General features: G+C 55.9%; 1 protein-coding gene across 5 annotated transcripts in view; it reads right to left on the bottom strand.

The window, feature by feature from the left end:
• NFIX (nuclear factor I X) overlaps window positions 1-22,594 on the bottom strand; it is a 98,249-nt gene that overhangs the window by 67,535 nt on the left and 8,120 nt on the right. Inside the window, exons 1-2 of one of the 5 annotated variants that reach the window (XM_053897419.1) lie at window positions 3,238-3,698; window positions 1,685-2,216 (exon numbers count right to left, since the gene is read on the bottom strand). In XM_053897419.1, the coding sequence (XP_053753394.1) occupies window positions 1,685-2,216; window positions 3,238-3,240 (535 nt within the window). In that variant the 5' untranslated portion in view covers window positions 3,241-3,698. Of the gene's footprint in view, window positions 1-1,684; window positions 2,217-2,579; window positions 2,698-3,237; window positions 3,699-22,594 lie in introns of those variants that run through there. The other 4 variants (XM_053897417.1, XM_053897421.1, XM_053897420.1 and 1 more) reach the window with 4 other exon arrangements.

The raw sequence follows: 22,594 nt of genomic DNA, 5'->3' as shown, positions 1-22,594 counted from the left end.
AAGCCACCTCTCAGAATGAGAGAGAGTGTGAGTAAGGAGAGAGGCCTCAAATACCACCTTTTCATCCCCAGAGTTCGCCAACATAGAAACCCTCAGTGCTAATCCTAGTGGAAGTTACTTTCCCGACGCAATGCTAAAAGTTCCCCAAAATTTCATTTCTGGATTAAGTCATACGACTCCTCCCAACTTCCCAAACAGGCAAGGGAGTGACCACAGCAGAAAAGTGAGTTGCTTTTCTTTTTTATGAATGAACAGGAAGGAAGACACACACACACACACACACACACACACATACACACACACACAAACACACACTTGCGGGAAAGAACACTCACTAGAGTTGAAGTTAAGCCACATTCTGTTACATTTGCATAAAGACAGAAAGAAGGGAAACAAGGGAGAAAAAATACCGGAATAGTGGAAAGGGAAAACACACACACACACACACACACACACACACACACACACACACACACACACAGAAAAAGGTTTGGTAGCCCTCTCATTACAAGTTGGTTGGGCATAATGTAAACACACTTCTGCCTTGCTTAATCACAGAGTGCCGCCCGTTTAGGTTTCAAAGGCGGCAGTAAATTGGGCGTAGCTGAGTGGAGGCTAAAAATTAACCAGCCATCTCTGTTTCAATTTGTAAGAAAACAAAAGCGGAAAGAAATTATAAAAAGGGAAAGGGTGGGGGGAAGGAACGGAGGAAGAGAACTGAACCACCCCGACCCAAAATGCTGGGCAAAACTGGAAAAGCAAAGCGGAGAACTGGAACTGCTTGGAACACAAAAGGAAAAGGGAAATTTACAGAGTTTTTGGATTGTTTGTTCCTTTCAGACCACTGCTGCAACTACGCCACTCCCCGACATGCCTGTGCTGGGGACTGCCTCTCCGCTTCCCAGCAGAGGGGTGGGGGCCGTGGGCATCCATCCTGGGGTCTCCCCACTTCAGCCGGCACACACCTCGGAGGGGAGAGCGGAAGGAATCTCATGCGCCTTTTCACTCTCTGTGAAGTCAAATGACTTTCCTACTCTCCGACAGTCAAATCCCAATCCCAGCCCAAACGGCTCCGGCTCCGGCTCCGGACTGGGCATCTGGGCCCCAGAATCTGCCCACCTCTGCCTTCTCTCCTCTTTTCTATTCATTCTGGCTCATAACCCGGGCTTTTACACGCCCCTCTCTCCACCGAACCGCTGCCCACCCGGCTTGTGCCAAATCCCGCTTTTCCCCAGGACTTGCAGGGAAGCCGCAGGCAAGCCAGCACCTGGCTCCCGGTGCCTCTTCTGACTCATTTTAAATCTGAGCAACGAGTGATTTCTGCATGTGTGCAGTAGTGTTCATCACCAACTCTCACCCTGGTGGATAATTCTGGGGCAGCCTGGCCCCGGTCCTGAGACCTGCAGCGCCTTTGGGGTAAGATGGGTCCTCCAAAGATGGAGACGGACGACAACCCCGCAGGTAACGTGGCAAGGGAGCAAAAGAGGGAGCATAGAGAGCGTGGAGGGAAACGGAAGAAGGGAACAGGGAACATCAGACCCGCTGCAGCCCTGGGCAGGACGGGCGCACTCGTGAGGCCTACTGCCTGCATCCCTCGGAAAGAAGAGGAACCGTACACGAAACAAATGCCAGCGAGTAAAATAAAATGGGGGGGGGGGGCGGAGGGGGGTTGGAAGTGACCTACCTGGAGTGTGGACAAAGTAAGCCAGATAAAGATCTAGTTCTTTGATTGTGACTCCAATGTGATGTGGCTGGACGCAGAGGCCGGGGTTCGAGCACTGGGGCGACTTGTAGAGCCGCTCCCCATCAGTACTTTCCAGGGGGATCCCCTTAAACAAAATCACCATGACCAGGTCCAGCCGCCACACCTTGTCGGCCTGGCGCAGGCAGTCAATCCGCCGGATCTTGCCCTTCTGGTCGGGGTTGGAGAGCACGCAGCAGGGGGGCTTCTTGCCCGTGATGGTCAGCACAAAGTCCTCTCGGAACTCGGGCCGGATGTCTTTGCGCAGCTTGGCCAGCAGCCGGGATGCCCACTTCTGCTTGATCTCGGGCTTCTCGCCCAGCAGCTCGTCCTTCACCGCGCGCTCCTCGTCCTTCGACATCCGCTTCTCGTGCTTCTTGAAGTACTTGCGCTTCCGGGCCTGCAGGTTGAACCAGGTGTAGGAGAAGGCGCGGACGTGAGGCAGCAGCGCCTCGATGAACGGGTGGAACTCATCCTGCAGGCGGCAAGCCGGGAGCATGCGGGGCGAGGGAGGACGGGAGGAGGGGAAGACGGGGTGAGGGGGAAAGAGAAAAGGAGAAAAGAAGCGTTAGAAGGGGGGCACAAGAAAAAATCGCCGCCTCCTCCTCCTCCTCCTCCCCCCCTCCCACGGCAATTTTCGCTCGTGATTGTTCTACGAAAGTGTGGTCTGGAGCCACCGCCAGCCGAGCCAGCCGCTCGCTCCCATCTCAGCCTCAGCAGCCAGACAGAGGCACCCAGAGCCTGAGCACACACCTATTCTCTCTCTCTCTCTCTCTCTCTCTCTCTCCCTCACTCACTCACACACACGCGCGCACAGACAACGTTGCCGTCCACACACACACGCTGCTGGTATCCCCGCCAGGCTCTGTCGCGCCCATGACATCTCCATGGTCTATCGCAGCCGCAAACTCCCGGCAGCTCGCCCCGGTGGCGCGGCGTCCGGGTCTGCGCGGACTCCCGTGGACGCACAGACGAGGCGCGCGGGGGCCGCCTCGTGTCCCGACACCGGTCGATTTTTGGCCACCCCCAAAAAGAGAGAACATGACATCCAGGAGCCAGCGAGGAACCGGATTTGGCTGTCCCCTCCCCACGCTGTTTTCATTCCCTTTTCTCCTGCTCCAATTGGAACATCCACCCCAGCATTTTTTTTTTTTTAATCAGATCTAAATCCTAAATATGTGATTTCAGCTTTGTTACCGACACCGATACTAATGTTAATCACGGTAATAAGGAACAAAACACTTCTTGTTAGCACAAATAAGGTGGTTGCCTCGGCCACATTAGGGTTAAAAGCCTCGTGGGGCGTCCTGCAGCCCCTTCCCCACTGACCCCTTCACCCTCTTTCCCACTCAGGTGACAGAGGGCTGGGCTCTCGCTTTTTGGTTTTTTTTTTTTTTTTTTGGTTTTTTTTTTTTTTGCTTGTTTGCTTGTTTGAAGTTTAAATAATAATTGATTTCTGTTTACAAAAATAAAACTGGAAAAAATTAAATAATTACCATTGATCTGAAGCACCCGGCAAAGCCCAACGCCCGATTCTGAGCTTCTGGACTCAACAGAGTTGTGAGTTGGGGGCGGGTGGGGGGAGGGGGGAGGGGGAGGAGCAGGGGAGGAAGGTAAATGTTTTAAAGGGGGTTATTATTGGTGTTCTGGGGAATAGGGGCCGGGCTTGGGTGGATTCTCAAACCCTTCCCCCTCCTCCCCCCTCCACGCTCCATTGCACAGAAGGGGGAAATTAATATTTTTTTTGAAAAGGAGCAAAAAGAAAGAAAGGTCAGGGATAGCAAGCAGAGAGAGGGAGCGAGCCGGTTGCCACACACGCCAGGTAAACAAAAGCCAACAAAAAAAAATGTTCAATTTCGCCTCCTGTGCATCCTCTTTCAGTTTAAGAAAAAAGAGAGAGAAGGAAAATATGCAAAATTTCAAAATCAAAACCTACCTCCCAATCACCACCCCCAACACACAGCACACCCTACCCCACCCCCCACCCCACTCCACCCCCCCCCCCACCCCGTGCAAAACAAAACAAAAACAAAAACCAGGAGGGGGAAGGCGGCAGCTGAAGAAAAAGGCTTTCGGCTTTGGCAGCGGCACAGGGATGTAAACTTCTGCCGCCTCCCTCCGCCTCTGAGCCTGATCACAGGCAAAGGGGGAGCTCGCAGATTCCCGGGGAAGAGGACGAGTTCGGACCGGCTGCAGACCGTCGCTGGCAGACGCGTGCAAAAGAGAGAGAGGGAGTAAGGGAGGGAGGGAGGAAAGAAGAGAAAGAGGGAGAGAGCGAGGGAGGACGTGGATGGGATGGTGCTGTGTGTGTAAGTGTGTGCGAGTGGTGTGTGTGTGTGTGTGTGTGTGTGTGTGTGTGCGTGCGCGTGTGTGTGTGCTGGTTGGATTTTGGATATATATATATATATATATATTTTTTTTTTTTTGCTTTTCTCTCTCAAACTCCCTCTCTCTCCCTTTCATGCTCAATCCCCATCCATTTGCCTGTGCCAAAGCCAGTAAAAAGGGGGGGAAGGAAGAGAGAGAGAGAGAGAGAGAGGGAGAGAGAGAGAGGGAGAGAGAAGGATCCACCTATTTGGCAATGAGACATCCTCGAGCAGCCAATGGCTGTGTCCAAGGGGAGGAGGGAACCAGGCGAGCCGGGAGGGTGGGGAGAGCCCCCGGCAGTTGGAGACCAAAAACAATTTGCCCAATCGACAAGTTCACGTCTAATGAACAAGCAAAGTCCAGCAGTTATGAATTTTTCATTCCAGGCTCCCACTCGGGTCCATTTGGCAGCAGCCAGCCAGCAAATTCGGAGTGGGGGGGGGGTAGGGCTGGGGGGACTAGGATTGAGGAAGACACGGATTTTTTTTTTCTTTTTTTAAGCCAGAAAAAGAAATAAATAAAGGCCTGGCTCGGGCGGGCGCCCCAGAAGGCCTTGGGGAGAGCAGCTGCGCCTTCTCTGTGTTTTGGTTTCAGTCTCTTTCTCTCAGGCCCTCACACTCTCTTTCTGGTTCTATTTCTTTTTTTATTTATGGAGCGCACAGGGGCGAGTGGAAGTTTTCCTCCCTGGCCAGACCCGCGAGCCTGCGGTGCTATGAATAGAAAGAGAAGAAGAAAGAGAGCTCGGAAAGTGTCCATGCCAGCCGCACTTCCAGGGCAGGGACCTGGCGCCCAGGGTGCGGCCACCCCTTCCTCCCCGGGGCCTGGCTGCCGCCGGCAGGAGCACTCCCAGACGAGGTGCACCCCCACCGCCAGGCCCCCAGCGAGCTCGACCGCCTCCCTCAGCCCACACCCAGCCACGCACGCTCCATTAGCGGTGACGAGGGATGCCAACGCAATGCAGCTCGGCTCGGGGGAAACTGCAACAGTTTATTAAAATAGCCTCCTGTCACAGCACTCCGCTGACAAGCACTACATGCAGCCACAAACACAACAGCCAATCCCAGGGAGAAGTGACAAAGGCAGGAAGATGGACACTGCTTCCGAACAGTCACTGAGTCTTACGATGGTGCCTCCCCCCAACCCCCAGGAGCTTCATTCTTTGCCGTCTCTAGCTCTGCCCCATCCGTCCGTCCACTTGATCCGTGTTTGGGGTTTCTTGGCTGGAGCAGGGACGGCACTCCCCTAGCCCCCAGTTCAGTTCAGGCTAAGGGGCCCGAACCGTACGGAGCAAGGTGCAGGAGCATACAGAAAGAAACCGATGTGAGAGGGGAAAAGCTAAGAGAGGAAACAACAGAGAGGAAAGGGCTCTAGCAGGAAAAGCAGGGCAACTTTGGGGCAACCGAATCACAGAGAAGAGCCCTCCCCGCCCCTCCCACCCCCCCCCCACCCCCCCCCACCCCCGCCCTTCCAAGCCAGGCAGGACCAGGCAGGAAGGTGGGCATGAGAGAGGGAGGCCAGGAGAGCCATCTCCACAGGCCTGTCTCTACTAGGGGCTACTGAGCGGCCTGCCGTAGGCCTTGGAGAAGCTGTAAGGAGGAAACAGTTATGAGAGGACGAGCAGAGGAGTACACAAACAGACATGGAGAGACTGATCCCGCTCAGAACTGTCCCTACAGCTCCCCTCTCCCCAGGCGAGGCTCAGCCCTCAGCTGGCAGCAGAAAAAAGGTCACTGCTCACTCGTGCCCCTTTCTTCCCCATCTGAAACCCTGTGCTCAATGGCCTTTATGCTGGCAGAAAGGTTCCCGGAAGAGCGCCTGGGGTGTGCCAAAACCAAACATACAGCCCTGGGCTGGCGCTGAACCCTGACAATGAGAAAGGTGCTGGCCAGCACCTGGGACCCCAGTCCAGGTCCCCGAACGGCCTGAAGTGAGCCCACAGCTGACCCCAAGAGAAACAGAGGTGAACAAGCAGGAGGCAGGTGTCGTTGCGGACAGGCCTCTTAGTGTAGGGTTCAATAATTAACATCACGTTAATAACCAGCTTCAGTCCAATTAGCCAAAGATGTTACATAAGATACCAAACGCTGCCTTTCCACCTGGAGAGAAGCAATCTTTCTAAAGTCAAGATGGGATGGTAAAAATTACAAGTGAATTTATATTTGGCATACGGGTCTTTTCCTGGTATTTTGATTTATACTGAATATTGGACACCGCACAGAATATGACCAACAGGAGCCTCCTGGAGAATTCTGGCATATCCCGTCTCAGAGACCGCAGGGTTGAGTGGAAGAGATGTGCCGAACACGGCTTGATTCCGAATCCGAATCCGCTGGTACAGCTGGGTGGGTGAGGGGGAGATGGCAGGGGGAAGGATCCACGTGGAAGTTAAGGACATAGGACAAGATCCGTGATTCACTCCTGGATGGATGGAGGGGTCAAAGGTCGATGGCGTGGCAGAGAGACTGGACATAGAAGAGGCCCAGGAGGGCCAGTGGAGCATCTCAGTAGAGCCTCAGGGATCCACACAGGGCCCACTGCGCCCCCTCAATGATCCCTTAACAGAAGCAACAGGCCCTTCCCAGGGGAGTTACACGGAAGGAGAACAATCGCCAATTGTCCTTCTCCTGCCAGTTGCTGTAACCTTGAAGGTGGGCAGAGTGGATCCCCAGGGTGTGCTCTCCCCTCACCCTGTTCCCACAGGAGCCGCTGTCTGCGGTGTGAGGGAGAGTTTATTGGAAGAGTGGCCAGGGGCCAGGGTATTCCTAACTCTTGGAGAGGGAGGGGAGAAGGTCTCTCTCTCTCTCTCTCTCTCTCTCTCTCTCTCTCTCTCTCCTGTGGGCACACACAGAGAAGAATCACTCGGGTTCCATTAGAAACACTTGGTGTGCCCCTACCCCTGCAGCCTCCTCCTCCTGCCTGCCACTGGTGGTGGCTCCAGGCCCTGGCCACGCCCCTCAGGAGCCCCAGACAAAAGGGGACTGTCCCCCTTTTGTTACGAGAGTGGAGGCTCTGTTGGAAGATTACCTGTCCCAGACTCAGCCTCCTTCCCTTCTCCCCTCCCGCCGGGGCTGAGAGCTCAGAGACTGTGCACCCTGCACACGGACAAGAGCCAAGACAAAAAACCCCCAGACAATTCAAGGCTTCTCAGGGCTGAGTCACCCACAAGTACAAGGGTTAAGGGGATGGAGGGAGCAAGGGGACGGGCAGGCCTCTGAGCCACAGAGGGGAGGGGGGAAGAGAATGACAGAAAAAAACAGGGAGGGGGAGAGGAAGCCAGCGGTGCTGGGAAGAGAAGTGAGCAAAAAAAGAAAACTAAAGACAAGAGGGAGGCATAAAGGAAAAGCAGGCAATTTGGGGGGAAAGGTATTTTCTTCACGTAAAAGAAAAATTGAGAAGCCAGAGATAAGACTTTTAAAAATCAACATAAGGGATTTTTCTGCCTTTGCAAGAGGAGGGCCTCTCTTATTCTGGTCAAGTATATAGAATTTGATTTTTTTAAAGCAACAGTTTTCACTGGAACATTTCTGAAATACCCAAGCCAGTTTCAGCCATCACTAGGAAAAATGTGCCTCCAAAAGAAAAAGACTGATTAGACCACAGAAAAAGAGGAAAAGAAAGAGGGAGAAAGAGAGAGAGAGAGAGAGAGAGAGAGAAGAAAGCCAAACCTGGAGAGAGAAAGCCAAGCTGGGCCCAAAACTGCAAAGAGAGAAAGAAAGACAAAGATGGAGGGAGAGAGGACAGGGCTGAAAAGAAAAAAGAAGAAAGAAAAAAAGAAAAAAGAAAAGAAAAAACAGGAGCAAGGACAAAAGACAAGGGCTCTGGGTCAGGGGCCAAAAAGAAAATCCAGCTAAGGAAAATGACCGCTTCCATCGTAAGAAAGTAAAATGTGTGCTTTTCCAGAACGCCACCAAATAAATGAAGCCTTGTGTATTATTTAAGGGAAAATAGGAAAATTCATATAGAACTTCACGCAGTCTTCAAAAGTCTTCAAGGAAACAAAATAATTTTCCTAGCCCAAGACAGGTTTCAAAAGCGGCCTATACCTGCCAATAATGAAACACTGAGAAGGGTAAGAAGTTAGATCTTTAAGGGCAGGGCTGCTGTTTGAACGTTTCTTTATCGTTAAAAATAATCCTATTTGTTCACATCCTGCTTGCTTTAAGACCCAAATTTATTCTCTCAGACCCTGGACACATGCTAACTATGTGTGTGTGTATATATATATATGTATATATATATATACACACACACATATATACACACACACACACACACACACATACTCCATGCTAATTTCGATAACTATACACAGTGAGCGCAAATAACTGACAAAATCCAAGGCCTACATAGGAATAACCAGATATTTCAGTATCCATTTTACTACTATATTATCTGCAGCCTGGGTGAAAAAGGAAGCAGGAAATTTTAAAAAGCCACGAATAGAGCCCTGATTAATCTGCCCAATTCCTGGGATTTTCTAATTCATCCTTGGGCCGAAGCCAAAGAGGCCAACTTCGTATCCCCAACATCTCCCAGCCTGCCCCACAGAAGGAGGGACACAAGAAGGTGCAGGAGAAGGCAGTGTCCCGACTCTGGGGCAGCGATGGAAAAAAAAAAAAAACAAAAAACAAAACAAAACTGTAGGAAGCAGAGGGAAGGGGCCAGGCTGCTTATCCTGGAGGTAGGTGGGGCCTCCCCTCTCCGGGGGGTGGGGGAAGGCGGGAAGGGGCTCTGCAGCCAGAGTAAAATCATCCAAGAATCTGGAAATGCCAAGCATGGAAACCAGAAAATGCACATTGCGAGGAGGCTCAGAGAATTTGGACAAAGCGGGTTTTTGGCTGACTTGGGCCTGTTTTCCTCTGCTCAGGAAAGGCAGGCCCACACGGTTTTTCTAGCGTCCTCACGCTTGCTGAATGGAATCGCCCCACACCCCCATGCTGGGTCTAGGACAGGGCCTGCATCAGAACCAGGCCACTCATTCCTCTCCTATAAAACCGCCTCCCTTTCCCTTCTTTTTCTCCTCCTGTCTACAAACCGGGAACGGTGGCCTGGGACCGGGCCAACAGGCAGCTTCGGTCTGGCTCCCAACGCTACCCTGTTCCAGGCACATCTCCCCTCACCCTCCTGGCACCAAATAAAATAGGGTAGGAAGAGAGGTATTGGGGAGACCGTCTATTCTCTCTAGTGCCTCTGTAAATTCACTTTCATCCTCTGCAGAGAATAGAAAAACAAAAACTCTAGGCTTTAATTCACTATTTAGCTTCAAACTTCCTTGTGTCACTGAACAGAAGTAAAAGCCAGGGAGGCCAGAGCCCAGACCTCCGCCCCGAGCACACAGGGCAGATGACAGACAGGCACCGGCCTCGAGGGGCAAGAGCGGTGCAGAGCCTGAGTCTCACCCACTGAGTACCACTGGAAAGGGTCACCCCATGTGGCCAAGGCGCGCCCCCCCCCCAGGAAGGAAGAACCCCCACAAGCCAGCTTCATAACTTTCTCTGAGAACTGAAAAACTGCCGAAAGGCAAGGGGAAGAAGAGAAACCAGCACGTCAAGATGAGGTCCCTGCGGGGCCACTGTAAAAATACCCAGAGGCCAAGAGAGAAGGCCGGAGCAAAAGGCAAAATGTTGAAAATTCGCCGGAGGCCAACTGTAACTCCCGATCCCAGAAAAGGCTTGCGGAGCGGATCCTCCCGAGGGGATGTCCCCCTCCCTCCCCAAACCAGTCATCCCCGCACCTCCAAGACCCCTCTCGCAGCCTCCCCAGGCCCTCTTCAAGAGCTCCGTGGGCATCCCTTGTGACACCCCTTTGCTTTACCTGGTCTGCTCTCCCTGCCACAGGACAGAAGGGCCAAGGGCAAGAGGAGAGTTTCTCCAAACCCCCGGTGCCCTCGGCCGGTCTGCACTCCTCACACCCTTGGCCCACAGAGAGAGCCTATTTCTTGCAGTTGCTTGCGGCAACAGGCAGTGCCCAGAGCCGGGGGCAGAGAGCAGGGTGGCCAGGATAGGAACGGCCTGGGATTTTGCACTGCTTGAGGGCTCAGGGTAGCTGGGCCGGCCCTGTCTGGGCAAGCGGCTTTCCCGAAATGTACAATTTTAGGAGTTGGAAGGAAGACATTTTTTCAATCCCTCAAAATGTATTGCTCCCCCCCCCCCCCCCCGCCAACTATTTTATTATCGGGATCATTGCCAAGAAAACCCGAGAATCCTCATTCCCCCTGGTGTCTAGGCCCCGCAGGGGCTGGCACGGGGCGGGGGGGGGGGGGGGGGTGCCGGGAGCTCAGGACCTGACCACCCCTCGGCCACAATCCATCCCTCTCCAGCTCCCTTTCTTTCTCCCCCTCTCTCCCCCTCTGTGTCCTCCAGCTCCAACACAAACTGTTTGCACGGGAAGTCTCCCTCTATGACCCGATTCAGCACACACAAGAGAAAACTGTGGGCGACAGACCCAACGTCCTAACGAACTTGAGTTAATTAATGCTAAGGAAGAAAAGAGGCGCCCTCGCTCTGTTGAATCACGGTTCACTAGCCCTTTCAGTTTGCTGTGGGTGGAGGAAAAAAAAAAGAGGCTTTTTGGTTCAAATATTTTTGGGGGGCGAAGGGAAAACAAAAACACCGCAGAAGGGCCGTGGAGGGTGAAGCCGGTAGTACCTGCCCAGAGGAGCAGAGGCGAAGGCAGCCCAGAAAGTCCTCCCTGGAAGCTTCGGGCCTAAACAGTCCCGAGAAGGCCGAGAAGGGGAAAGAAAAGGGAAGGGATGATCAATTGATTGCCAGCCTGCTCAAATAAACTGCTCAAAAAATTATACTGTCAGACTAGAAGATACATGTGTATGTATTTAAAGCCCAAGCCCAAAAACAACTCGATTTGAACAGAGCCGTGAGGATGTTTTAGCAGAGCAGAAAACCGAAATATGGATGGCACGCGTACAAAAATTTAAGTGTACAGAAAAAAGGAGAGGTGGTAATCGGGGGGCAGGGAGAACAGCTGCAATTTTGCTTTCCAGATGTTGACAGCAAAATGTAATTGGCAAGTAACTTCTTCCTTAACCACTTTTCATCCTTGGGTCCTGAGATGTGAAAATCCTACGGCTAAACCTGAGTCTGCAGGCAGTTTCCTGGCACTCGGCACACACGTGGATGGGTCTGGAAGCCTCGTGGGCCACACGCCCGTGAGCTTTTTTATCAGCCCACTAATTTTTACAAGCCCTCCCACCGCTCCTTAGCGGGAGACCTGAGCAAAGCAGGCTGGAGGACGTTCTTATTTAAATCATCATTTATTACAATAATAATAACTATTGTTATTATTATTATTTTGTGAGGTGACGCCTTTTCTTTGGAGGCTGGGTCTTCCTTGCTTTCTTAAAACTAAACTTTTTAATTGAAGTGTGCGGAAAGAGCAGCAGGTCGCACGCTTGCAAGGCTGGTGCGCGATACACGTTCACGAAGTGAACTCACCTGTGTGACACCACCCAGATTAAGAAATCGAACATATTCGGCACGGCGGAACAGGCCTTTAGCGTTTAAGCTATGAAGTTCTCATAGTTTATGTGCCTTAGAAGGAGCTCCTGCCCCACCAGTCGTGTCAAATGTGAGCACCTCTGCACACACGTGTGTTAACAGAGCGGTCTGTACTCCTCCTAGGACCACAAAAAAATGCGTGGTGAAAAGAAGCCCCTCGAATCCTCACTGCTCCAAAGGGGTTTCGCCTCTCTGTCCCTCTTTCTCTCTCTGTGCCTGCCCAGCTCTGATCCCATCAACAGGGCAACCAACTGTGCAGCGGGGTTAGCAGACCAGCAGGGCATGTGTATGGTGGACAAACAGGGCCCACCGAGCTGAAAACCAAACAGCCATGGTGACCAAGGGGGGAGTAAGAGACCCTCCGTTCACCCTGCCTGCAGGCGGGCAGAGACTGGGGGGGAGGCTCGGGTGTGTGTGGGTAAGGGCGGGGGGGGGGGGGGGGGGTAGCTCCGTGGAGTCAGAGATTCCTGAGGGGTAAATGAGCACCTATCCAGGCAGGCTGCCCTCATTCCCTGTCCCCAAGAGTCTAGCAGGGAGAGGAGTGAGGGGGTCCTGGGGCAGAGCTGGCTCGGGAAGGGAGGCCCAAACCTCCTACATCTGCCTCCCCCTTCCCTGGCTCCAGCCCCAGCTGGCTCCCCCCCTCACTTTCACTCGCACTAAATTTACTTTATAATTTTAAAATTAAATTTTAAAAAAAGCAGGAAAGAGAAAGCACTGAAGGCAAAGTACCTCCCACAATATCTCTCCGAGGGGTGGGGGGGTTTTGCTTATGTAAAAAGACAAATGCAAGGGATCGCTGAAAAGTCTAAGCACCAAATAACAAGGAAAATCAAAAGAGAAACACATTTAATGAAAAACACCTGAAGCAAATAAAGAACTCCTTTGCAACGCGAAGGCACTGCCTGTGGTGCCTGTGGGCACAAGTCTCTACCCCCGTTTCTTGTCCACTTTTCCCTTTCCTTTCTCACAGGGAGCTGTGACTTCCCCAAGCACTACGGAAACCCCTCTTCCTTTTGAGCCCATCCACCCCACAACTAAGGGGAAGACCAAGGGCAGCCACTTAGCACCCCACCAGCCTGAAGCAGACCTCTGCAGCCCTAGTGAAGAGCTCTTCCCTCTATTCCCACATCTCCCCCAGGCCGTGCCCGCCACTGGCCCTGTACCCTGTTCCCCTGCCTCAAACCTAGGCCCCGTGGGCGGTAGCACTGTCCTGGGGCTGGACGCCAGGCCCAGCCCAAGTGGGCAGCTCGCTCCCCTACCACGGCTCCTCCGGGCTGCCAAGGCAGGCTCAAGGACCGAATTTTCACTTCCTATTGCATATGGGGCCGAGAAGAAAGAACTGTTCAGCTTAATTTAAAATATGACAAGGGATCTGAGCTCTCTAATCCTGCGATCTTTAGAAATACTTGATTCTTTTGCGGGGGGGGGGGCGCTGGTGGTGGTGGAGCGCAGGGTAGGCATCAAGACTCTGCCTCTGAGACCCCACACCCCCCACCCGGTTTGACTTTCCCACCAGCCCGCCGCCTGGGAAACGCGCCCTCGGCTGGCACAGGGGTACCAGAGCCCGGCTCCTTTCTTCCTTTCTTTCTTTTTTAAATCGCTCTAGCGCAAACCAGGCAGTGGGTCAGGGCCCAGAGGCGGGGGAGGGAAGAGGAGAGGGTTGTCTCTGAAAGAGGGGAAAAAAGGAAAGCGAGGCTCCCAACTCCGGGAGAAGAACGGCCTGCCGCAAGTTTCCCGGCTGGTGCCAGTTTGGGGATTTGCGAATCAGACCGGAGCGGAGGGAAAGGCAGGCGAGAAAAAAAAAAAAAAAAGCCCGCATTAAAACTAACCAGCTCTGCCTAAAAGCACGCTTTTCACCCTTAAATAAGACAATGACGAGGGGAGAGAAGAGACGAGTTATTTCTCACTCTTTAATTATTCCAATGCTTAGCATTATTTAAAAAAAAAAAAAACCACACACATTAGCCAATGATACATTCTAACCCTCAACAAAGCTGGTATTTTTCTCTGATTACAGACTTTGCCGCGGCAAACCCGGGCTCCGACGACAGAGGCAGCGCAGAAGCGCGCTCCTAAATGAGACACAATTTTATTAAAATCATAATAATTCCTTGCATTTCTATAGCGCCTTTTCAGCAGCGGAGATCCCAGGTGCCCCCATGCCCGGTTCTACAAGGGAACTGGCGACCAAAAAGCTCAGTCGTGAGGCAGGCGAGGCTCGCCAGCTCCAGAGTGCCACCGGCATGTATCTTTCTTTCTTTTTTTAACAGCCCGTTTCCATCAGCCTCTGTCTCACGCTTAAAAAAAAAAAAAAAAAGTAATAAAACTCCTTTAAATTAAAAAAATATATTTAAAAAAAAAGGGGAGAGAGAAATATAAAGTGGAGGGGGGCGGGGGGGGGGAGAGCCAAGTGTGGTCTGGGAGCCTGGGGCCCTAGGGTGCTGCTGGGATGGGCCGCCTCTGGGTTCAGGGTGCAGGGTCAGCCGCTGCCCGGGTCACCTCCCCAGGCGCAGCTGGAGTAGGCTGAGTCATCTGCACATGGAAAAGTTAAAGGACCTAACACCACCAAAGCGCATTTAAGTAATTTGGGCGATAAGAAGTCGGGTTAATGACTGGTTTCCGCGGGCCGGCTGGGAGGCCCCCGGGGGCAATTTCTCCGAATGCCAGGGTGCTGCTCGGAGCTCCGGAGGAGCGGCTGGGTGGCTTTATCCGGACACCAGCCTCCTCCAACAGGTTAAGTCGGGCCCACTCGGCGCACACGTTCTTTTCCCACTTTTCCATCCTTTTCCCCCCAGGGCCTGCCCAGGTAGTGCTGCAAAATGGCTGGCAACGGTGGGGGGAAGGGGGCTTAGCACCCCCAATTCAAGAAGTCAGCCAGGAGAGAGAAGGCAGTGTGGCTCAGAGGGGATCTGGAGGAAATTTTTTTAAAGGTTCTTGGAGACTGCGCAACTCCCGCGGCCTGAAGGCAGAGGAGAGGGGAAGGGAAAGCACATTTTCTGCCACTTAGTCACATTTCTTCCCCGTGCTTGCTGGAGGCCAAACGCCCCCAAACCCAGCCAACCCTCGAAACAAACAAAAATCTCCCCTGGTAAATTTCTCCTCCCTCGTTCCCCCCTCCCCCCCAAAAAAAGCGGCCTGGGGAGAAGCGGGGAGGCTCTTCGGAGGCCTGGGGTCCGGAGACAGCGCTGCGCGCACAATGCGGCGCAGAGAAGGGACCCTCTCCAGATTGAGGACCCAAAGTTGCCGTCGGATTCTGGGGGCATTTAGCCCCCAAGGTCCTCCGCGCAACCAAAGAATAACAGGAATTATCAACATCGCATTCATTCCAAAGCCCTCGCGCGCATTATCCCCTGTCGCGTATCCGGACGGGCACGAAAGAGGGAAACTTAGGCAAAGGCGGCCCACAGCCCCACCCGGGGCGTCTGGGGACCCAACCAGCTTACAGGCCAAAACGCCGCCATTTGAGCCCCTTCTGGCGGCGGCCTTTGCCGCTGCAAATGGCAAGGGCCTCCGAACGCGAACCCGGCCGGCCCTCGACGCGGGGCCACTTTTGGGTTGTCGCCACGAGGGGTTAGGCCGCGCCCGGGCGGGAGGGAGCCCGGGCGGCTTGGTGCTGCTGGGGCGGGGAGGGAGCAAGGACACCGAAGGTTCCGGACCTCAGGGCCGCATCGTTCAAAGCCTCGCCTTGTGCCTCCGCTCCTTCACACCTGTTCCCGGTTTCCCCTCACCTGCCCTCGGGGGCAGTGGTCCTCACTCCTCTCTCAACGCCCGGCGCGGCTCCGCCCAAGCGACCCAACCGTCGTGTGCACAGGCGCCTGTTGCACGACGGCTTCCCGCCTTTTCGCCTCCGCGCACGCGCACACCCGACTTTGCTCAAGGCCCGCTCAGGGCCAACGGCCCTCTTGGTGTCCTAGGGCCTGGGCCATTCGCCCCGTCGAGGGGTATGTTGTCCTTTCCCACCCCGTGGTGTGTGGCGCAAGTGACCGTGACTGTCAGCACCCGTGTTCTGCCCGGTGGAAAGAACACTGCCCTCCTCTTGCCCGAGCCGGTGAGGGGGGTGCTCCCCATGACCTCCACCCACCTGTGCCCCACCCCCCTACCCCTTGGGGCGTGAGCTAATTGCAGCGGGTCCGGAATGCCACGCAGAAAAAGAACACCTTGGAGGCGACAATGAAAGGAGCTCGTAGGCGGTGGGCACCTGGCAAGGGGCATAGGCTGGGGCTAGTACGTGGCACGGGTGGCACATTTCTGCCGGGGGTTTGCAAAGGCACACGATTGTGATGCATGGCGCACTGGTGGGGAGGAGGGATATCTTCCAGGCGACGTGGGAGACGGCCTGGTTGGGGCATCAAAGCGCCACAGTGGGGCAGTGGGGCCATCTACGGAGTCCTGAGGCAACCCCACCACCACCTCTACTCAGCAGTGTGCTTCTATTTTAAGATTATCTCCCACTCCTCCGAAATCCACCCACCCTCGCTCCTGAGGTCCGTGGTGCGCACCAGGGAAACTCCCTCGGCCCCAGGCACACCTGAGGGGAAGGCCAGGAGGGCAGCGCAGGGTCTGAGTCGCCCAGCTGGACTCAGGGGGGCAAAGGGAAGTTTCGGCGGAGGAGGGGGCATTAAATGGCCTCTTTGTGGAGAGGAATTGTGGGCCGTCACTCAGGATTAATTTAAGCAGCAACAGCAAACACACACCAAAAAGCAACGTCTGGCCGCCAGCACCCACCCCCCGCGATTGTGTTTCGGGTGGGGGGGGGGAGCGCGGCAGGATTCATTGGTGTGGCCCGGCCTTTAAGAACGTGGGGCGTCCACAGTGGGAAGGGGGAAGGCTGCTGCCGCCTGGCCCCACGTCCCTGCTTGGCGAAGTGGGTTTGCAGGTTTGGGACGAAGCCGAGTGGGGGGGTGGCAAAATCCAAGTAGAAACGTGGAGCAGAAATGGGGGGGGGAGGTTCTATATAAATTATATTTAAAGGTACAAATTTCCAATATAAATATATCACATGCAGGGGCGCCACTGGGTAGCAGTTCTGGGCGCTCACCTTCGCCCCAGGGACATTTGGGGAGGCGGGTGTTCTAAGAGAAATCCGGCTGGCGGCTGGCGGTGGGAATCAGGCCTCCGCTTCCCGGTCTCCTCCCCCAACAACCTGAATGCTGCTTTGGAGCCAGGTGCCCTGGGCGGCCTGGCAGGTGTGCGGCTCACGTGAAACACACGCGTGTGCAGCCTGGGGAGGTGAGTACCTGCGTGGGCCTGGAGCCGCGTGTGTGGGCACCAGCAGCTCCCCTAGGCTCACTGGCCCACCTTGGCCCAGCACACCCATGGGGGCACAGGGCAGTGCCTGTGCTCGCTCGGAGCCAGGTCCGGGCACAAGCAGGAGAATGCATGTGGGGTGTGTGTGTGTGTGTGTGTGTGTGTGTGTGTGTTGGGGGGACCCCATCTGATGTCGGGCAAGGGCATGTTTATGGCCATGTGTGCTCCTGGCAATCTCACTGGGGTGCCAGGCCTGCGTGTGCATATTAACTGGTGGTGCCTGGGATCCCCATGGGGGGAGTGCCAGGCAAGGGTGTGCTCGAGACCCATCTGAGCCTCTGTGCAGGACTGTGCTTAGGTGTGCACACGAGAGCCCGCCTGAGTGCCCTGCTGGGTGGTCAGACGTGGGTATGCGGGTGCCAGGGTGCACCGTCGGGATGCTGTGCAAGGGCGTGCACATGTGCTTTCAAGCCCCCTAGGAGTGGCCACGTGTGCTGGGGCCACCGTTGAGGCCAGCAGAGCCTGAGCAGGCCAGGGGGCAGGGCCAGCTGCCCGGCCAGCCTCGGCGGGAAGTCATTGGAGGCGTGTTGGTTTTGGCCAGGGCAGCTCTAATGGGGGAAGCCCCGGGGAGCGGCAGGGGTGGAACAAAGAAGGGGAAAGTGAGGGAAGGCGGGCAGCAGAGGGGGAGGAGGAATCGCCCTGGAATGCGGAGGGCCTTGGGGAGTCTCTGGGCCCTGGCTAGGGCTGAGGGACTTCACTGGTGCCTACAGCTGCCAGTTCCCCGCTCCCCCGCCCCCACCCCGTGGACAGAGACCCTGGCCCCAGTCAAAGGCTCCTACACACGGAATCCTGCCACCACGGGCCCACAAGGAGCCAAATAGCATTTGGGGTGGAGAGCATGGCTCAAATTTCCTCAGCAGAGGGCAGACAGTTTGAGGCCCCTTCCCCTGTTTCTTGGCTGGACTGCTCAGAACCTCAGTTCTGCCCATCCAGGGAATGGGAAGGGAATTCCCACGGTGGGGGCCAGGAAGGTGAGTACTGGCTGAATAGGAGTGAGTTGAAAGGCAGGGTGACCTGTTTAAGCCTTGCTTGCCCCTGAGGGCCTGACTAATTCCTCCCCCACCCCCATTTCTAGCGCCATGACCTTGGCACTTGACCTTGTGGCCTCTGTTTCCTCATCTGTAAAACAGGTTACTCATAGCCGCCTCAGGTTGAGAGGGTTACAGGAGGTCACGTGCATACACGCGCTCGCTCGCACGCGCTCGCACACACACACATACACACACACACACACACACACACACACACTCCGCCTGCTGCCCAGGCATAATTGCTCTGGAGTTGGTAGCTGTTATTTTTATTGTGAGGAGTCTATGGCTGTGACAAGCTGTGACGCTTGGTGTGATGGCGGGAGGCTGGCTGTGCGTGCGACTGTGCCGCTGTGTGTGTGTGCGTGTGTGTGACAGGTTGTGTGTGAGACTGTGCGTGGACGACAGATTGTGCCGGTGTGCGGCAGTGCCTGTGACAGGCTGTCACTGCGCGACAGACTGCGGGTGGCGGGGTGTTGCGGGTACCGACTGTGAGTGGAGATGAGGCAGTGTGTAGGGCTGGGACTGGGGGACTCCCGAAAACCTACCTCAGTGAGGGTCTGGCTGACAGTGAGAGAGGGAGGCTCTCAGGGACCACAGAGAGTCAGTCCAGTGTCTTCTCGGGCCTTGGCTTTTCTGTTGTGTCCAGTGGACTCCACTTTGCTTGTGAGCCTCGGTAGGTGACGGGTCAGGGGGACCCTACGATAAAGCCTCCCCTTTACCCGCTGTGGTCAACTCGGGTGCCCACCGCTCCCGCCCCCCCCCCAGCTTCTTGCTTGGGTTCAGAGGATCCCGGGAGGGCCATCGGGGATCTCAGGGTGCGCAGGACCCCCCGGTCAGGCTGGCTTCAGTGAGGGACACAGACCCCAAGCCTGTTTCCCACCCTTTCCCTGAGCTCCAGGCCTGGGCAGGGCTGGTGGAGACCAAGAGAAGGAGGGATTTGGGGAAAGCTCAAGAAAAACCAGGGGAGAAATGGAGGGGAGAAATGGAGGGAGAAGGTGAGAAGACCAGACACTTCTTCCCTGGGACCTGGAGAACCCGGGGCTGCTTGAGGTTGGGGCCTCCAGTCGCGGTGGGCACGTATCAGGTTTTGGGGGGTGGTCGGGGCTGCCAAAAATGCCCGCTAACACTTAAAAACGTTGCTTGTACTCTAGGCTCGTATCAGACCCTGATTTTAGGGACTCGCTCCTTATATCAACCCTGCCGGAGGGACGAGAACACACACCACCCCGGCCCACCTCTTCCCTCTACAGCTGGGGAAACTGAGGCCGAGAGAGGGGAAGGGACTTGTCTGAGCACCAGCTCATGCCCAGGAGACCTGAGAATACAGGACTTCAGGTTTCGAGAAACCTCACCGGCTGGAAAACTCCCAGGCCCTGTGGGCTGGGGGCAGCACCCTGTGAACCCCGCCCCCCTCTCGGTGTGTCAGGACGTGTATGTTTTGTGTGCTATATGGGCTGTGGTCCACGGCTGTTGTGCGTGTCGTGTGCAAGACACCGCATGATGGATGCGTCCCTCGGTCGGTGCGGGCCTCTGTGCGTCTGTGTGTCCATTCAGGGCCAGCCCCTGCCACAGAGGGGGGAGAGACATCGAAGCACCCCCCCCCCCCCGAAAGCGTGTCTTTGATACTTGTAGCCTCGGCAGCGAAAAACAAGTTTCCACAGGGCCGCCTTGGGCTGAGGCCAGGCCGTCCTCAAATAACATTTGAAGTTACTTAGCAAACTTTGTTTAGTGCCGAGAGAGGCAGAGAGGCCCGGGCAGCGAGCTTGGGGGGGGGGGGGGGTAGTAAACCGGTTCCTCCAAAGTCCCTTGCCCCTCTGGGGGCATGAGTGCCCAACATGGGGCTGAGTTCCCCTCCCCAAAGTTCCAGGAGGAGGAGCAGGAATCTTGAAGCCCTGGGGGGACCTGGAGGCGGGGGAGGAAGGATCTGGGCACCCCACAGATAAAGCCTTGCCTCTGCCAGTCCAGGCCCTGGACATTGGCAAGAAGGCCCACCCTGATCTCCTGGTGGCCCAGAGGCTGACTCTGGGTCCCTGGGTCTGGTTAGAAATGGGAGGGTCTACGCTTTCTGTGCTGCCCCCTTTCTGCAGCCCAGCTCTGCCAGCCTTGAGGCAGGTTGTACGCGCTGGCTCGGAGCACGTGTCCCCCTCCAGACAGACAGACAGACACACACACACACACACACACACACACACACACACACACATATGCACCCAGAAAGCCCCTGGTGCCCACGCGCCTGGCCCTCCCAAACTCTCATTTCCAGGGTCCCAGCCCCAGGCAGCAGAGAAGGCCTGAGAGCCAGCGATGGCGGGTGTGGAAGTGAGGTTGGTGCCTAGGGGAGGGGGAGGGGGAGGAGATGCCAAAAATGGTGAGCCATTACAGGCAAGCAGGCGAGCAAGGGAGGAAGCGAGCAGGGATGATGGAAGCCAGCCGGGCATCCTCGCCGAGCTCTGGGCTGCAAAGGGGCGGCGAGAAAGGCAGCCCGGGGCCTTCCAGGCAGCAGGCATGGGGGCACAAGCCCCAGGTGGCACGGGACAGGCAGGGGGCCGGGAGGCGCCCAACGCTCCCCCACCCCCACCCCAAGCTTTGAAATGGAGACTGGCAGCAGCAGCCGCTGGGCTCTGCCCGGGCGTGGGGTGGGGGGTGGCGGGCAGGCAGGGCGCCAAACCGAACGCCACCAGGCTGGGCACGGTGGTTGCCGGCCGGCGGCGCTGACCCCACCGGCCCCGGCCCAGGACCCCTCACATCTAGAGCTTTGGGGATGGAGGAAGGCGGCGGCCCAGCGGGGATCAGAGGTCCGGCAGACAAAGCCGGGTCCCCTCGAGCCGTGGGCAGGTCCCCAAGACCCTACAGAGATGGCGCGGCCTGGCATGGCCAAGGTGACGGGCTGGGGTAAAAATAAACTGGGCCCGCCCCGGGGGAGCTAAATCGAGGGGCCCAGGTGGAAGTGCCACTCCGGGCCACCAGCTGCCCCCGCCCCACCCCCAGCTCGGAGCAGCAGGGTCGAGAACACCGGGTGCCCGTCGACGCCCAGTTTCTACGCAGGGGAAACCCCGGCCATCTTGTCTCCTGGTCTTGGGGGGGCAGCCTACGGTGTAGCCACAAGCACGGGGAACGGGTGATCTCAGGCCGCACCGACGACAGGCCGCGCGTTTGGGGCAGACGGCGGGGGCATCCGTGCTAAGCCACATATCCTTGACCTCCAGGCTGTCCCCCCTGAGAGGGAAAAGGGCCTGGGAGGCCACACTTGAGCTGTGGCAGAGCTGCGTGGGGTTGAAGGTCAGCACCGTGCCGCGAGGCCTCCCGGATCACCTCTGCTAAAACCACGGCTGCCCGGAGCTTCCGTGGGCCCTACCTGTGCTTTCCCTCTTAGCACCTGTCACTGTCTCAAGTACCGGGCACTCCCTTGTTTATCAGGTTCACTGTCTGCCCTCCCACTGGGGCCGGCGCCTCTGCTGATTTTGCTCCCTGCTGAGCCCCCGGGGTCTAGAACAGGGCCTGGCACCCAGAGGTACTTGGTAAATATTTGTTGAAGGAATGCAGAGGCCCCCAGCTGCACCCCCAGCACTCAGGCTCCAGCAGGGTGCCCAGCGAGGTGTGGGAGAAGGCATCGTGCCCATTGTCAGGGTACCGAAGGCGAGCCTGGCCAGTGGTGGTGCAGGGGGGTGAGGCAACCAGCCGCTGTCACTCAGAGCCCCGAATGGAGGAAGATCTGAGGGTCAGAGTGGTAAGGAGGCTTCAAGGGCTGATAGCTGGGGCAAGCTTCCAATGGGAGTGTGGGGGTGTACCGGCCCACTCTGAAATTTTGGTAAAGGCCAGAGAATAAGCTGCCGAACGATTCTGTTCCATCAGTGGGACTTAGAGTGGCGGCCACCAGAGAAGAGGCGCAGGCTCTGCCACCTCCTAGCCCTTGACCCTGACGCTGGATAGGTCTCTCGGCTTCTCATCTATAAAATCAAGCGCTTATTTCGCATCAAGCACTATGTGAAAGCACGTTCTACAAGTCAACTCCTCTGATCCTTACCATAACCTGGGAGAGGAAACTAGAGGCCCAGAGAGGTTGAGCGACTCGTCCAAGGTCACACAGCTAGTGAAGAGCAGAGCCGGGATTCAAACCCAGGAAACTGGCTCCGAGTCCCCACTCCCCTGATGATGACTAAATGTCCCAAATGCCTGCCTTATTAGCACCCACATGGGCACAGCTAACCCCTGCCACCCCTGCCTCACGTGGAAGGATTCCACGGGGACAAGCTGGGAAGACACTCAGCACAGGGCGCAACATAATAAGCACACACACGGCACACTTTAGCCAATCACTATGGCTTTTAGGACATGTCATTACAATCCTAGAAAATGCTCTCTCCCTGCACAATTCTGCCAGCCATCTTTCTGGTCTCTTTCTGCGGAGTCAGAAATGAAGAGTCCGTGGCCAGAGGAGTAACGAGACAGCCCCACGGAGGACAAGAGTTTCAGAAATTAGCCTCGCCTCCATCCTGGACTGTCTCGATGGCTTCCAGAAGCGGGACGGTCAGAGCAGGGCCGTGAGGCCGGAGGGCTGGGGGTGCCCCGGGGGCAGGGTAGGCATATGGCTCCCCAAGCTTCTTCCCCAGGCTGCGACAAACCGGCCCAAGGGA

This window comes from Panthera pardus, unplaced genomic scaffold, assembly GCF_024362965.1.
Source record: "Panthera pardus isolate Hobbes unplaced genomic scaffold, ASM2436296v1 HiC_scaffold_8, whole genome shotgun sequence".
NCBI classification, from domain to species: Eukaryota; Metazoa; Chordata; class Mammalia; order Carnivora; family Felidae; genus Panthera; species Panthera pardus.
This window is presented reverse-complemented; position numbering and strand designations above follow the sequence as displayed.